The sequence below is a fragment of the Montipora foliosa genome, chromosome 5 (assembly GCF_036669935.1).
Source record: "Montipora foliosa isolate CH-2021 chromosome 5, ASM3666993v2, whole genome shotgun sequence".
Taxonomy (NCBI): Eukaryota; Metazoa; Cnidaria; class Anthozoa; order Scleractinia; family Acroporidae; genus Montipora; species Montipora foliosa.
The window spans coordinates 10,721,227-10,739,161 of NC_090873.1; the positions used below are offsets into that span (position 1 = coordinate 10,721,227).

Below are 17,935 nucleotides of genomic sequence, written 5' to 3' on the forward strand. Positions count from 1 at the left end.
CGTGAAATCGCGAGAACACTCACACACATCACGTCCCACTTACAGAAAACGAAGTCAAATTTGCAAAGCTTCGAACCCGGGGCATAATATTATGGAGTTTTTTTGGATACGACAGTTGAATTCTTATCTCCAAAGCAAACACCTGTGTTTACTTTTTTTTACACATATATGTTTTTAAAGTTGAAGATATACCAGGTCGCTGATGATCGGATGATAAAATAAACTGAGCCAGTATGAACCATAATCTCGTTGAAAATTTCGCGATTTTTGAATCAGAATAAAATGGAACAGAAAATTTAATTCTGTTAACTTCTTCAGGCATTCCTTACCAGAGGTTTTCAGTGCCATCAGTATTGCGGTGACGAACTGAAGTTGCTGGCAAGTATATGTAAAAAATCGTGCTCTCTCGTTTCCAGCCATGTCACCGAGTGGAAAAAAGAAACTTCCTATTTAACATTAAGAAATCTATAAGTTCTTGTCCTAATGGATTGCCCCCGAGCAAAGTTCACCTATTTAGCTTCTTTTGTCAAAGCGAAGCCGAATTTCTTCTCCATTTCATAGAGTGGCCACTACTTTTAAGTAGGAAAGACTATCCACATAGCATCGTTGTTTTTTACTTTATCCTCACTGCAGTGCAGAACTTATCACATGATTGTTTTTTCTTTTCATATGGGCGGTCAGAGGAAGTTTATCAACTTAGACAAGAGGGAACGTTTTAAGAGAGGGAACATTTCTTCCGTTATATCGAAGTTACCAGAGGTTTTCTGTGCCATTTAGATTTTATTGCGGTGATGAACTGGAGTTGCTGGCAAGTATTTGTAAAAAATCCATGCCTCTTGTTCCTACCAGGAAGAAGAGACCTTGAGTCGATGTGAAACGTTCTGACTCATCCCACGAAAAGCCATAAACGCTTAGGGAATATTTTTTTACAAAGTTTACTAATGAAGTGGAGAGACATTTAAATAGGTGATTATTGAAAATTCTCTGTGCTGGTTGGTTTCCGATGAGGTGATTATTACTCGGTAATCACCTAAGCGGTTTTTCAAAAAGGCCGCAAGCTGTTTTTGTCGAGCTATTTAGAGAAAATGCATATTTTTTCAAAGAATTGCCTATGTAATTATACTAAAAACAATTATTCACCTCAGGCTGGGTAAATATCGGTGAATTTTTTTATTCACTGCTGATATTCAACTCGCCTTCGAAGAATAATTGTTAAATATTTAACAAGTCACTTCTAATTACAATATTATCCCTGGTGCTAATTTAAGGCGTAAAAACGAGAATCTAAATGTTGAATGAAACACGACACGGCAAACGCCAATAGATATAAATGTCAAAGGAAGGCGAACTAGTAATCCGTTTAATAGGCCTTATCACGGCAACTTGCCCAGCGAAATCTTAAATTTCCTTTACATTTGTCTGTAATTTTTTCCCACAGACACATGTCTGAATGAGCGTAAATAATCAAGCAAGTGTATGACAAAATTCAAATTTAGCTGGCCAAATTCTAGAACACGTAGGACCATCAAATTTTGCCAGTAAAATCCTTTGGTTAGCCACTAAATTTTACCATTTCACAGATGTTTCTACATTCAAAGTTTTCTCAAGTTATTTTAACGCAGATTCCGTAGAAACACTGTTATTTCGTACATGTTTGCCTACCCGTCAAACGGATGGCTTCCAAAACCGTAATAAGGCCTATTTGCTATCGGCAATACAGAGCCGTAGCAGGCCCGGAAAAATTGAGAGGGTGCAAAGATCTTAAGCAACTTGTATTTTGAAATTCGGGCGGACGCATTGGACGGGTGAAAGCCCGTTCTTTGCAGGGGCGGGGACTGGAGCCGTGGGTGTGTGAGGCACCGCCCCCTACCTCTTGAAAATATTTGAAAACAAAACACCAGAAAGGGCATTTCCCAGCTTTTTGGGCCTTTAAATTGTAATTTTTTGATAGATAAAAGCAAAAGCACACTGCATCTCAGTGATCCAAGAGGTTTAGTTAAGTAATTATATGTAATCACAAAACATAATTATCTATTTCCACGGATTCCTTAAAGCAACTGAACTATCCCTGGTATTCCCAATAAAATCTAAAAATCATCGACTTTCTTGTTCAACGAAAGCAAAACACTTCTACAGAGTCAATTCATTAGTATTTCCAACACTGCCTCAGCAAAAATTATAAAACAAAACAACGGTTGTGTCTAAATTAGAAGACAAGTTTCATGTGTAAGAGTCAGTCATCATAGTATATTTTTAGTCACTATGTTGAGGTTTAATTTTGTTTTTGGTTTGGATTTTTCCCAATCTCGTACCCAAAGTCCTCGTCAGCGGGTGAGCGCCCAGAGAGACTCTGGGATCATGGATATAAATTATTTTTTTGATTGGTCGCTTGCATAACAATGGCAGTCCGACAGGAGGTCGGTAAGTAAGTCGGAAACGCCAGATTTCAGAGGGAGATTTAAAATCTAAAACTAGTTTCAGTGCTGTTTGTTTTTTCTATCTCAGAAATATATAAATCCCAAAAATAATGAAACGACCTGGTTTGAATTGTCTTTTTTCCTACGCTGCCAAAAACTGTTGCAAAAGTACCGTGGAAAAACTTCACACCAGTCTTTTTGGAGAGAAATCCGTAAAAGAAGGTCTTGTCGAAGTCATTCAGAATTACCGAAACATAAAATTGTAGTAGAAGAGGACATTGGCGTCGCTGCCACACAAATTTGTTGTTCATGTTACTTGCACGATGGTATTCTGCACGATGGAATGCACGTTGAAACACTAAAAATACATTTACCGAAAGCGTCATAATTAGTTTTATCTTCACTCGCTTTTGAAGTAAGCCAAGTCGAGATACTAAGAATAAAGCCAGGAACCGAGCCAGGATTCGAGACCTAACCGAGACCTAACCTAACCTAACCGAGACCTACCCTAACCCTAACTAGACCTAACTAGACTAGAACCAACCTTAATACACCTAAGCTAACCGATTCGAGACCTAACCTAACCGAGAGATTCGAGAATAAATAGCGGAGAAAGCTCATCTTAGATCGAATCCTGGCTGGAATTTTGGCTCGGATCCTAGCTCGAATCCTGGCTCGAAGTTTAGGTATCCTCAATGGAGTCGTTTCCAAGCTCCAATTTCTTTTATGGTGAGCAAGGCCAAAGTTTTGTTTCTTGAACACTTTAAACACGCTATTTCTACTGTCTGTACTGTTTTCTCTTTTCAGTTTTCGTTTAAACTCAAGCATGCACAATAAGACCGGAACCCACGTTTTCTGGGGAAATGGAGTCCATTATCCCAGAGTCTCTCCGGGCGCTCACCCGCTGACCAAAAAGCCCGAGGACTCTGGGTACAAGATTAAGACATCTTTTCCTCCTTTCTACTTACCTAACCCCTTTCTCCATACCTGCATTCTTCCCCACCCTCGGATACCACTTATGCCCGTTTCATATTCTTCAAGACGCACACATATTTGTCAAAACCTCTCTGTATACTCACCAGAACTTGATCTTGAGCTCCCTACCTCTGAATCTGCTGCCTACTCCTTAATCCACTTAACCACGCAAGCAATAGACCTTTTCGGCTTGTACATTTGTTTTCCCAATACAGATCATGTGATAATACTCAGGAGGTTTGGTCTTTTGTTTTGTTCATTAAAATGAGGGCATGCAAGCATGAATAGGCCTGCATGCACTCTTTTTAATGAACAAAACAAAGGACCAAGCCTCCTGAGTATTATCACATGATCTGTATTAGGAAAACAAAATGTACAAGCCGAAAAGGTCTATTGATGCAAATTCCCCAGAATAATATATAAAAGAATATTTCATCACTCACCCCAGGCCACTCTGAATAAACTACTTCTAACCACCTCAGAAAGAAGCGCAGTTGAATTGAGTCGAGACCACTGCTTATCTCGAAAAAGACTGCATCGAGCATCTATTGTTTCATGCGAAGCAGAACAAACTATCAAAAGTGAGAGGAAAGCAATGTGGCAATGTTGTAAAAACCACTTTCAAAGTTTTTGCCTCTTTTTATCGAAGGAGGTTCCGCTTTTACTCATAACTCTACTGTGTATACGAAGCTTTAGCGCAAAAGTGGCCAAGATGCACCACTGGTGTGAAGACAATGGGTTGTTCGATCGATCCAGTCTCTTTTAGAGATCAGTGGACATGACTGCTTATAAGAGCCCACAGTTCGCCGACAAGCCGGCGGTTATAGGAAGAATGCTGTCTGATTTAAGGCCCTACTGACGTGTTTTTTGGGGTGCGTTGCTAAGAATGTAATTTTTAAGTAATTTGAGAGCATTTTGAGTTTTTCTTTGTCCTTGTGTGGGCCCATTTCCATCAGTAGGGCTAACGCTCACATGGTTCATATGGGATAGAAATCGAGCACTTCACATTACACTCTATTCAGTTAACTCTGTTTAAAATATAAGTGCTACACGGCCAACGTTTGTATAAAAAACGTAACCTTTCCTTGTGTTTTTACTTTTGCGTCATGTAGCAGCCAAACTGTAATACGTATGTATGGAAAATTGAGAGGGTTTTCTGGTCAGCTCACGATATGATGACGTCAGTCAACGGAATTAACATTTCACTTCCTTAGCAACGCGCGAAAAACTCGTTTGTGGGCCCTTCAGTTTCCTAACAGCAAATAACCCAATCTCGTCCCCAGAGCTCTTCTCCTGACTAAGGAGGAGAAGAGCTCTGGGGAACCCTGAAACAAACTGTCTTCTCATTGCTTTTCGTGAAGGGCAATCAAAAGCGTCTATCATTGGTGCATTCATGTTAGCACGAGGAGTGAGCAAGCGCTGTAAGGTTAAAATAGCCAATTTTTGGCTATAAGAATTCTACGGCGCATGTGCTCCTACATAGAGTTTCCCAGAGCCTTGAGTCAATCCGAGGCTCTGGTGACGAGACTGGCAATAACCACGTACTTCTGTGCTTTAAATCAAAGAAGAAAAAACACCTCCACCTCATCTTCTACAAAGGTTGAAGCTCCGGCAAGAAGAGTTAACCTGTTCTGAACCCCTGTTGAAACAATGTAGTTGTCGCCAAAATTTGAGGATGAAGTGGCCGAAATCCTAGCAATTAGGATGTCATTTTGTCCAAACTTAGGACCAACAAATATATTATTATGTATCGCTTTGGAAGGATCTTTTACATTGCTTTTGAAGGGCGGCAGTCCTTCGGCGTTTCGTAGCGAGAAAATAAACGCTTTCTCTGTGGCACCGAATTTCCCATTACCGTTTCCTGGCGATTCTGAAAGAAGGAAAAATCATTCATTGTACTTCAAAATTGATCGAAGAGAAATGGCGTATTTAAACGAAAAATGATAGGGCTATAATATATACACTCTTTAGTCGCTTATGAACACTTTGACTCCCAACGGTGATAATTAAGTAAAGTCTCCTCACAATTTCAAATGCTGTCCGGTGAACAAGTATTGAGAATGAAGATCATTATCAGTTGAGGGATATTATTTTGAGATAACACCAAATTCCATAAGTGTCATTTTAAAAGTCAAAGGGATTGGTAAAACATTTTCGTAATGGTACTCCCAGACGAATTTGTACACAATTTAAGACCAAAATCTGAGATATTCCCCATCTTATTCAGAGCTGACCTATTTTCAGACCTATTTCAGCTGTAACACGATTGGCTTAATAAATCGAGAAGGGCTTTGTTGATATCCCTATGGCCTAACGATGAAGAAGAAGCTTTTTCTAAAAACGCACCCGATTCAAGACTTGATTGAACAAACCATACCATATTTCAGACCAAAATGCTGAAAATCGATACCCTATTTCAGTCCAAAACGGCTAAAAAACCATATCCTTTGGGGCCTTACATACCTATGTAGCCCATATAAGGGAGTACACCCCCGGGGGGGGGGGGGGGGGGATTGTTGTAACTTGTATTTCTGAGCAAAGTTAAGAAGTTCACGGTTAGGGGACACGTCATGATTGTTAGATGCCCTTGCATATTACTTGTAATGAATAGACCATTTTACAGCTGTAGCTACAATCCGGGTTAAAACACTTCGGGACACTTTCCAAATTTTGGGCGAAAAGTAGAGAATTTACTGTACATGCTTCTATCGTTGTATGAGCAACGTGTGTTCTTCTTTCGCTGCACTTTTTAGCACCCCTCCCCCCCCCCCCCCTTTCCCTTCCCCCAGACAATGTTGAAACATGACAGCGATCGATGAACGGATCTTGATTTTGGAGACCGTGAAAAATCAACATTGTAATGGGGGGAGGGGGAAAAGCGCGAATTGTCCTAACAATTTTGACCAGGATTGTAAGTTACCTGGCCTAAGAATGGAAGCGAGGCAGCCGGTGACCCTGCTTTAATACAAACCTTCGTGCTTTTTTAATGTTAATGTAGACTAATTAGAATTACAACAACTCGATTTACATGATAAAAGCAGCGAGGTTTGTATCAATACACGGTCACTGGCAGTCACGCATAGCCATTCATAGGCTAGGTCACAGAGCAAACAACTGTAAAAATGGCCTATTGGGCTTGACGGGTATTTTCACCTATGATCTCTAAATACAGGTGCAGTACTACATATATTTGACCTGAAAAAAGAAGAAAGCGCACATAATTTTGTTCCATTTTTTTCAATATTCTCTTCATATGCAGCCCCTCCGTGAATTCATTACCAACGCACATAATGACAAGCTAAGTTCCCAGTTTGCTTGATAGATCAATTTATAAAGTACTGCACCGGTATCGCAGAGGAAATGGATTCAAAAGCCATTCACAATTGATTTTTTAGCGTTTTATAACTCATTCCTGTCAAAGTAAATTTTTCGTAGCCAAGATCCGTGTGAAGGCGCACGCGTAGAGCACTATTGGTAAGAAATTATGGTAACCCATCTGTGCGAGAAAATTTGGGTTGGGTCACCCTACGACCGTAGGACCGTACGTCCACCCCTCTATATTAACAAGAGAGTATGAAGGTAAGAGAGGTAATCCCTCATGTTGGCCCTATTCCCATCGTAATCCCTCTTAAGTTATTTTTAGATCTCCTGCGAGTTCCGGTATTCCCACTAGGGTTAACTGATAGCCTGTCATATGTTCCCCCTTTTACGATTCATTGCGTGAGAATTCGCTCAGCTGTCAACATTGGTATAATGGGCACATATGATTGGCTATCAGTTAATCCTCGTGGGAATACCGGATCTCGCAGAAGAGCTAAAAATACCTTACGAGGGATAACGATGGGAATAGGGCCAATATGAGGGATTACCTCTCTTATCTTCATACTCTCTTGATATTAACCAGTATCACGTGACCATATCGCGGGCTCAAGTTTAGAGCTCGGCCTGGTTTACAGCGTACATCTTTAATATTGGACATCCACATTATAGTCAATTGACACCTGTCAAAACAAGGTATCCACTGACCAGTATCACGTGACAATATCCAGGCCAGCTGTTTTTGTTGACCGCTGCCCAGGCACTCGGTTTCAGTTGGATCGCGGGCTCAAGGCAGGTTAACATATTGTAAGAACAAATTACCCGGCAGCTCCGCTTTTAGGCTTGGCTAAATCTATATATTATACGAAGTCTCTTCGCATTAACTGCCTTCAACCTCATTCCCAGGGCTATTTCGCATCGTCCTGGTCCCTGGGAACGAGATTGCGTATCCTTCACGGTATTAAGAGCAAACAAAATGTTACCAGTTTCCTTGGCTTCATAGCTCCACTGTATTACTCAAGACGGGAATTATAGCTTATGTTCAAGCCTGAAATTTTCTGACTTCCCAGTTCAAACTTTATGTACTTATTGAGTGGGAGGGCTGAACATGGAAATATTTGGCCCGAGGTCATCACGAACGCACCGAGCTCAGAAATCCGTGCGCCATGACCTCGGGCCATATATTCTTAATTTCCTGTCTGGCCCGGACTAAACTCACTAACTCAGTTAATAAGCACTTTATCGTATGGGTTGTTTACAATATTTATAAGAAGATGAAGTTTCGAAAAAAGTTACAAATTTGCATAGAAAATTTATCTGATATGTTGTTGCTCTTCTGGCAGTAAGTAGCTTCGATGTTTAGAAGCGACGAAATCCTTAAAAGTAGCGTATACGCAATAGAACATGAAATTTACAGCAGCAAAGTAAAACCGTGATTTAAAGATAGGTGAACTTTGAATACCCACCCCAAGGGATAGCTGTGAATCCTCCAAACACGAAATCGTTTTTCTTGACAATTGTAACCGTGTTGCTTTTTCCATCGCAATTACGGTGAAATATGAAATCGGAAGATCCGTGGGTCGAGCTTCTGTAACAGAGTTCCCACCGGGAGTCATCTCCAATGACAGGCGACAGAAACATTGCAAGATGGCGCAGATAAAATCCATCACTGGATAATATCACTGAATTCATCATAGCTGGCAAGTAGTTTAAAAAGAAATTAAGTTAGATGAGTAAATATTTGCAAGGATCGTTAATTGACATGATACAGCGCTGAGAGCCGTATATGAAAAGACGTGGCATTCCTCAATCTTTAGAGAGGAGGAGTGGTTGAGAGAACATATTCGCCGTACACGAGATACTTCCAATGATAACTTTTTTCAACTTTAGCTCGTAGTCATGATGCGAGGTTAGAGCGGTTTTCAATTGAGTGTCGAAAGTAACTAGCAAATTGCTTTGGTTTTGCATTACTTCACTCAGTGATTGGTTGAAAGTTCTCGCGCCTCTTTTTCAACCAATCAGAAGTGAAACCAACACCAATCGTGGCTCGCGCTTTCACATTTTCGCGTGCTTTGTGTCGGCTACGTGTAATTACTTCGAGTTTTGATTGGTTTACTATATTGCCTCCGTCCCTTTTGATTGGTGAAAGAAATTAGTTTGGTTTTGGTTTTACGACACTTCATTAAAACTCGCTCTATTTTAAGGAAAACACCTGATTGGTTATCACTGGTTGCGCGACCATGGGGGCGAGACCAAGTCTTATACCCAGATCTTCCACTGTCATTTCCAGTGACAGAGTAAGATCTGGGTAAGAGATTAGACGAGACCAAAATAACTTTCACAGCATGGTGCGAGGCTAAAAACAGATTGACACAAATTATCATGAAGCATGAGCATGTGTTTTCTCTCCTCACCATCTCTTGGTCCTTGCTATTACTGGACTAGTTTTGATGAAATTACCTTTTCTCCAGAAAAATTCCGGTCCGGTTTACTCGAGGGCTGATATTCAATTCCAAGGTTAATTACATGACATTTTCGCGACATGTTTATTTCGAGATTTTGATCTGTGCATATTTCGCGACACTTGAATTTCGCGATTTTGGGAAAATTTCATAACTTGAATCACTTCAATTTCGCGTTTTTGAGTAACACACTATTTACATTTCATTGGCAATAATGCACTGGTGGTAATACTTCGCTTCCAGTTAATACAACTTTATTCCTGCCTTCTTCCATCAATCCTTTCAAGACATAAATTCCCCACCCCCCCCCCCCCTCCCCTGTGCGCTGGTGAAAAAGTTATACCATGACATTTCCACCAGCCAATTTGCTTGTATTTCTTATGGTTAAATTTAAATTCAGGCTAGTTTTAATTTCAACCTAGGTCATTTTAATTTCAAACTAGGTTGAAATTGAAAGCAGGAAATATCTTCAAGGAACATTGTAAAGGGAGGGTGGGGTACAATAGAAGTGCTGGAGAGGATCAGGGAGAGATAGGTGAGTATAAGAGAGGAAAAGATGTCTAGTTCTTTTTTAGACCCCCTAAAAAAAAAGCAAGCCCCTGTTTCTTCAACTACACCCCCACAAAAAGAAAAAATTCATTTTTTAGACAGTCAAGTCAAGCCTAGAGCCTGTATCTGCTGTATTCACTGCCCTGATTGTGTGGTCTCGAAACAAACACTATCTTCGCTGAAAATCGAGATCAAAGTGCTCTGCAGTCGATAGTGGAGTTGTTACATGCACTATCTGCCAACCAAATAGCATTTTAATAGTTTTCCATATCATATCGCTTAAGGCCGGGACACACTAAGCGATAAGTCGCTGCGACACGTCGCGGGGACAAGTCGCCGCAACAAATCGCCTTGTGTGACACGGTTAATTTCATGAAAATCATTGTCGCTGCGGCAGAATTTTGTCGCCGCGGTCAGTCGCACGAATTCAAACCAGTTTGAATTCGTGCGACTTATCGCAGCGACAAAATTAGCGAAAGCAGCGTTGTCGCATCGTCTGTTCACTTCCGGCAACAAGTCGCTGCGACAAAATATAAATGAACCAATGAGAGAACGTCATATGGTCAGCCACATTGAATTAGGGGGTGTTTACATGATACCGGTACGAGTTTCATTCTGGTACGAGTTCATCCCGGTTCTTACTTATCGCTCTGTATTTGTTTACATGATACCGGTGAAAAATCTCATACCAGTACAACTCATACCTCATACCGGTATGAGTTCATCCCGGTAGTTGTACCGAATCGAAATTCTCATAACGGTATGAAAAGTTATACCGGTATCATGTAGACGATACATTGACTCCCATTCCGGTACGAGTCGTCAAGTCGTGGTGGACTGGGACTATTGACGCATGTGTTGTATTTCTAAATATTCGTCAAGATGGCGTCCGGTAATCGATGGACTTGGGATGTGTCAATATTTGTGTCGTCCATGTAAACGCGGTATGAAATTGACAACTCGTACCAGAATGAAACTCGTACCGGTATCATGTAAACACCCCTTAGAAAACTATTTCACATTCCCCCTCATACGAGATCACCGCGTGTGCTCCGGACAGTGTCGCAGCGACTTGTTTTGCAAGTAGTACACATGGAGCAAGTTGTCGCAGAGACATGTCCCTGCGACTTGTCGCCTAGTGTGTCCCGGCCTGCCTTTAGAGCCAATGGATCATGTGTACTAGAGGCACCCGTCGACCGAGTACACCGATACCATTGGCCGATTTTCGGCCGATATGTCGGCCGACATATCGACTGAGTATTGGCCAATGGTATCGATCGATACTCGGTCGACGGGTCCCTTTAGTACACATGATCCATTGGCTCTAAGTGATATGATATGCAAAATCTATTGCGTGTAACAACTCCACAATCGACTGCAGAGCAATTTGATCTCGATTTTCAGCGAGGATAGTGTTTGTTTCGAGACCACACAATATGGGCAGTGAATACAGCGGATACAGGCTCTAGGTTGTCTTGCCTGGTTAGGGTAAGAAAACAATATATATATTGGATTTGTGACGGTGTTTGCAGAAGGAAACCAATATTTCAACAAGGGTCACAGGGGAATGCAGAGCAAAGAGCAAACGCCATTTATTTATTTATTTATTTATTATCGATAGCAGCCTGAGTCTTTTTATAGTTTTTATTGTTTACAATCATATTGAGTACATTACAAACTTTACTCATGAATCTACGAACACTATGACTAGTACAGCTTACCAATTGCGCAATCACTCGGTGAAAAAAGCTGATTTTCTCGGATGTTAATGTATCCATATTTCTACAATACGAACCAACTACCATAAAATAACTATACTACTGACCACTGACAGCTAACAAATCGAACTATATATAAACTACTGCTAACATGACTCATTTACAACATTAACAAAGATAAGTTAAAGCTTTGTTTAAGTCCTTTTTGCTCCATTGGTTAATGTCAGGAGCCTATCATGACTATAGGAACGTACGACTTCATTGTATTTGTGGAAGGCGTTTTTACAGGAAAAACTTTAAATAACAATGACCACAACCAGGTTTTCTGAGCCCGCGAGACTGAGCACCCCCAGCAAACCATTGTTTTAACGAAAACCGCTGGTCAGCAACCTGATGCTGGTCATTGCGGTCTAAGGTCTTCCTTTTTACTGACCGAGTTACATTTAGATTGATTTTCCCGCGAAACCAGACCTTTCCAGCCAATCCCAAGTCTTGCATGAAAAAATAGTGTGCATTGACCGAATGCTAAAATGACCGCCAACAAATTATTCCTTTGTTTTTGTGTTAATTAGCTCAACTATCCTCGTTAACACGTGTAAAATTGAAAGAGTTTGGGGTGTAAAACGAGGTTAGTTAGGCTAATTAACACAAAGACAAAAGAATAATTTGTTAGGGGCCATTTTTGCATTTGGTCAATGGAATTGAAAAAGATCACTCGTGATAGCGAAACTATTTAAAGTCCTTATGACGCTCATTGTTTCCCGTTTTTTAACTTTTTGTTTAAATATCTATAATGTCTGGAGTGTAGTACTTCAAAAAAATTTCCCTCATGGTGTATCCACGCGTTTTAGCGGATGTTTGATTAATACGCCAAAAAAATTCTGACCGAGCCACTTGGGCGAGTTGGGCCCTGGTAACTAACGACGTCAAAGAAGTAACTTGATTGCATCCCTTCAGAAAGAAATGTGCAAAAGTGTAAGAATAGAAGTCTTGTTGAAAATCCAGACCTTTTTGTAAATCCTTTATAGAAAAGCCTTTATAGAAATGTCGGACGATAGCTACCCTTCGGATGCCGTGCATGTTCTGACGATTCCGAATGGCATTACATTCTTGACTTCTTTGACGTCATTAGTTACCAGGACCCAAATGGATCGGCCGAAAATCAAAGGCCCGCAAAAACCCGTGGGTACACTCTGACGGATTTTTGAAGTAGTACACTGTGTCTCCACACATAATAAGTAATAGAATGAAAACCTAGTAAATGGAATAGACAATATGTACAGGATTTCTAACTGAAAAAACGAAGAGTCACAGGGTCTTTAAGAACTCGTCTAAAAGTATCTTGATATGTGGAGATGCCGTTACATAGACATTACATAGACGTAATGTTATATTGGAGTCAGTGTAGGGTTATATTGCTCTCCTGACTGAATGTTAAGAAAAGAGGGAGTAATGTTTAACTTTAACTTTAATGAGTTTCCGATAGAAAAAAAAATCATAAATAAATGAATAACTACAAATTTACTAAATATGTTAAGGGCCCACAGACGAATTTTCGCGCGTTGCTAAGGAAGTGAGATGTTACTTCCGGTGACTGACATCATCATATCGTGAGCTGACCAGGAAACCCACTCACAAGCAAAAATGACCACACGAACTGTTGTTTGCATCGAAGGTTTTTCCTCGCCCTTCCTCAAACTCGTTTTCAGATCAACTGCGCATGCGTTAACGACCTGACTTCCGGTTTGAGAAAAAGCTAAATTTCCGGCGGTCTTTGAATTGAATTATTATTATTTTTTAAATATGGCACGTTTTACCTCCAAATACAGAATATAGCTAAGCATTGATTTTTTCAAATCATCTTTTTTATCTCTCTAAAAAGAACATTTTTCAAAATAGAAAACCATGCTTGGCTGGATGCAAAAAAATAAATACCCAAATTGAGTAGCACGTAGACGAATTTACAGTTTTCTTTTATTGGTCACATGACCATGGGCGTGGCATGACTACGTCATATTTAGGGTCATTGGTTTAAAAAAGTTGGAAACTGACCAAAATAATGCCAAATTCTCTCAAATTAGTCAACTATTACATCCTTAGCAACACACCCCAAAAAATACGTTAGTAGGCCAAAAGAAAAATATGACTGAAGCAATGTCCATGGTTAACTTCCCTTCGTAGATATTTTAGGTGTTTACGATGAGTACATTTAAAAGACAATAGGGGAATCACGCTTTATTTTAAAAAATCACGAAAAAATGGCTGAGGCAAGAACCTCAGTTTGCCTCATACTGGCTCACACTGAAAGAGTGCTGTCTGATTTAACATGGAAACAGCTTCAGATGATTACATGACAATAGGGAGCTTGAGCAACGGCAACGGCGACTGGCAACGAGAACGTCATCACAAAATATAAATTCGCGTCCTTTTAATCGCTTCATGACTATTTCATCCTTATTAATTATGACAAGGGTGTGGTATTTCTTCAAAAATGACACTGGTCGACACAGCACTTAATTTAGGGGAGAAAATGAAAATTTATCCTCAAGTGCTGACGTTCTTCACAAAACCTCAATTTTGGCTATTTCACGTTGCTGATTTGCTGATGACGGCAAAGAAATGAAGAAATGGACAAAAGTGAAAAGATGCACGTGCAGAGCGTGCAAAGCTATTGATTTTGCTTACTAAATATGCAAATTTTTCACGTTCTTCTTGCCGTCGCCGTTGTCGCTGCTTAAGCTGATTAATAGCCAATCTCGACCCTAGAGCTCTTCTCTTGACTGAGGGAGATAAGAGCTCTCGGGAACCCTGAAACAAACTATCTTCTCTTTGGTTTTCGTGAAGAACAATCAAATCTTCCCTAATTGGTGCATTCATGTTAGCACGAGGAGTGAGCAGGCGCCGTAAGGTTCAAGAACCCTACGGCGCATGTTCTCCTGGAAACGGTTTCCCAGAGCCTTGTGTCGATCTAAGGCTCTGGTGACGAAAATGACTAATAGCAATTAGTATAAATACACAGGTGATTATACAAAATCGCGCGCTCTCATTGGCTCGCTATCACGGAATATCAGCCGATAATTACCTCGACGGACAAAATGGCTGCCAGTGGTTGTTTTGCCACTGTAAGTGAAGATGATTTCGAGTTGAAATGTTTTTTTTTCTCTTTTTGAAATAATCACCGGTGTATTTATACTAAAACAATTATTCGCCTCAGTCTCAGTGATTATCGGTGAATATTCAATTCACCGATAATCACTTCGCCTTCGGCGAATAATTGTTAAATAACCACGTACTTATGTGCATGCGCTTTAAATCAAAGAAGAAAAAACACCTCCACCTCATCTACTTCAAATGTTGAAGCTCCAGCAAGAAGAGTTAAACTGCTCTTAACTCCAGTTGGGACAACGTACTTGTCTCCAAAATTTGTGGATGAAGTGGCCGAAATCCTATCAATTAGGAGGTCATTTTCTCCAAACGTGGGGCCAACAAATCTATTATTATGTATCGCTTTGGAAGGATCTTTTACATTGCTTTTGAAGAGCGGCAGTCCTTCGGCGTTTCGTAGCGAGAAAATAAACGCTTTCTCTGTGGCACCGAATTTCCTATTACCGTTTTCTGGCGATTCTGATAGAAGGAAAAATCGTTCATTGTACTTCAAAATTGATCAAAGAGAAATGGCGTATTTAAACGAAAAATGATAGGGCGATAATATGAACACTTGTTGCTTAAGCTCCCTAATAGAAAATAACCACGTACTTATGTACATGCGCTTTAAATCACAGAAGGAAAAACACCTCCACCTCATCTACTTCAAACGTTGAAACTCCGGCAAGAAGAGTTAAGCTATTCTGAACCCCTGTTGGGACAATGTAGTTGTCACCAAAATTTGAGGATGAAGTTGCCGAAATCCTATCAATTAGGAGGTCATTTTCTCCAAACGTAGGGCCGACATGTGCAACGTTACGTATCGCTTTGGAAGGATCTTTTACAATGCATTTGAAGGGCGGCAGTCCTTCGGCGTTTCGTAGCGAGAAAATAAACGCCTTTTCTGTGGCACCAAATTCATGGTTTTCTGGGGATTCTGAAAGAAGGAAAAATCATTCATTGTACTTCAAAATTGATCAAAGAGAAATAGCGTATTTAAACGGAAAATGAGAGGGCGATAATTTATTCACTCTTTAGTCACTTATGAACGCTTTGACTCCCAGCTGTAATAATTATGCAAATTCTCCTCACCATTTCAAACACTGTCCGGTGAACAATTATTGCGAATAAAGGTTATTATCAGTTGAGGGACATTGTTTTGAGATACCACCAAATTCTCATGACTAGCCAACAAAAAATCTATGACATTAGTAACGAGAATGAACTTCTAGATTACAGGAGTGAAAGGACTTTAGGCCCTGATATAAAACGGAAGCTAAACATGATATATCTTGTCACCAAGTGTCTTATTGCGTCTAAATCAAACTGTTTGCGAATGTATTGAAGAGTGTTTGGATAAGCGCCATTTGAAAAGTCAAAGGGATTAGTAAAACATTTTCGTAATGGTTCTCCCAGAAAAATTTGTTGGTGTTGTGCGGCTCGCCTCCTGAAACCCTTACTCGATTTCACACCAAAATCTGAGATTCTCCCTACCCTATTTCATACCTGACCCAAAAATCGTATACCTATTTTAGACCTTATTTTCAGATCTATTTCAGCTGTAACAGTGAGTAGCAGGGCCAGACGGGAAATTTGGCCCGACGTCATTGCGTACGGACCGAGTGCAGAGGTCCGTGCGCCATGTCCTCGGGCCATATATATATTTTTAATTTCCTGTTTGGCCCGACCTAAACTGAGTAAATAAGCATTTTATGATATGGGCTCTTTGCACCATTTATGAGGGTAGATGAAGTTTGGAAAAAAGTTACAATTTTGCACAGAAAATTTTGTCTAATTTATCTTCTGGCAGTAAATAACTTCGATGTTTAGAAGCGACGAAATCCTTGAAAATCACGTGTATGCAATAAAACAATAAATGTATCGCAGCAACGTAAAACCGTGAATTAATGATAGCTGAACATTGAATACCTACCCCAAGGGATATCTGTGAATCCTCCAAACACGAAATCGTTTTTCTTGACAATTGTAACCGTGTTGCTTTTTCCATCGCATTTACGGTGAAACTTGTAATCAGAATCTCCGTGGGTCGAGCTTCTGTAACAGAGTTCCCACCGGGAGTCATCTCCAATGACAGGCGCCAGAAACATTGCAAGATTGCGCAGATAAAATCCATCACTGGATAATATCTCTGAATTCATCATAGCTGGCAAGTAATTTGAAAAGAAATTAAGTTATATGAGTAAATATTTGCAAGAATCGTTAAATGAGATGATACAGCGCCCAGAACCGTGTATGGAAACGTGTGGCATTCCCAACACGATCTCTTCCTCAAATGAAGGGATATCCTTCATTTTCAGTGTGCTCCAAATGAAGTATAATCACTCTGTCCCAGGACTTGTGGTGGCAAATAAAAAAGAAAAAGAGTAAAAGAAGCCCCTGGACAGGATTTGAACCTGGAGCACCCACTTTGAAGGAAATGTTTTTATCCACTTAACCACTTAAGATCAACTGCCTCAAAGATGTGCTGATTATTTACCAAAACTAATAAGTATAGATATAAAATCATTGCTGAATAATGGTTAAGTCTAAAGATTGATTTAAAAATGGTCAGCTTTCTCTTGAAGTTTCACTTGATAACCGACATTTTTCACTGTGTAAGCTTGCTTCTTAGCGGGTGTTCATACACGTTTACAGCGGCACTTTTGGAAGAAAAAATTGTTGACATTAATAAAAAATAGCGGTTAAGTGAAGGGGTTATTAATCACACGTTCCCAGGTTCGAGTCCTGCGAGTGCAGACATTGGGGTTTGTCTTTTAAAAGAAATATGTTCATTTCCCATGATCCCTATCAAGCTTTCAGTGTGCAAAATGAACGATAATACTTCACTTGGAAGAAATTGACAATTAAGAATAATTCTTTAATTGACGGAGAGACTTGGTTGGCATTCCCCAATCTTTAAAGAGAATGAGTGGAGAAAACATATTTGCCATGTATGGGTATCTTCCAATGATAATTTTTGTCAATATAAATTTATCTCGTGGAGATGATGCGCGGTTATTTTAAGGAAGACACCTAATTGATTATCATTGCCCCCGGGCTGCGCGACCATGGGGACGAGACTAAATCTCGTTCCCAGAGCTCCCACGGTCATTACCAGTGACAGAGTGAGATCTGGGTACGAGATTAGACGAGACCAAAATAACTTTTAAAGCATGGCGCGAAGCATGGGGATGTGCTCTGTCTCCTCATCCTCTCTTGGTCCTCGCTATTACTGGCTTAAGTTTTGATGAAATTACCTTTTCTCGAAAAAAATTCCGGTCTGGTTTGCATGAGGGCCGATATTTAATTCCATGGTTAATCATTAATGGGATGAATTCATAGTACCTACTTA

At 40.2% G+C, this 17,935-nt stretch overlaps 1 protein-coding gene across 1 annotated transcript in view; it reads right to left on the minus strand.

Moving 5' to 3' along the window:
* Window positions 1-15,150: 15,150 nt before the first annotated feature.
* Window positions 15,151-17,935, minus strand: part of LOC138002125 (adhesion G protein-coupled receptor E2-like) — a 15,884-nt gene continuing 13,099 nt past the window's right edge. Inside the window, exons 9-10 of the mRNA XM_068848217.1 lie at window positions 16,517-16,747; window positions 15,151-15,520 (exon numbers count right to left, since the gene is read on the minus strand). Coding sequence (XP_068704318.1) covers window positions 15,216-15,520; window positions 16,517-16,747 — 536 coding nt within the window. The 3' untranslated portion in view covers window positions 15,151-15,215. The remainder of the gene's footprint in view (window positions 15,521-16,516; window positions 16,748-17,935) is intronic.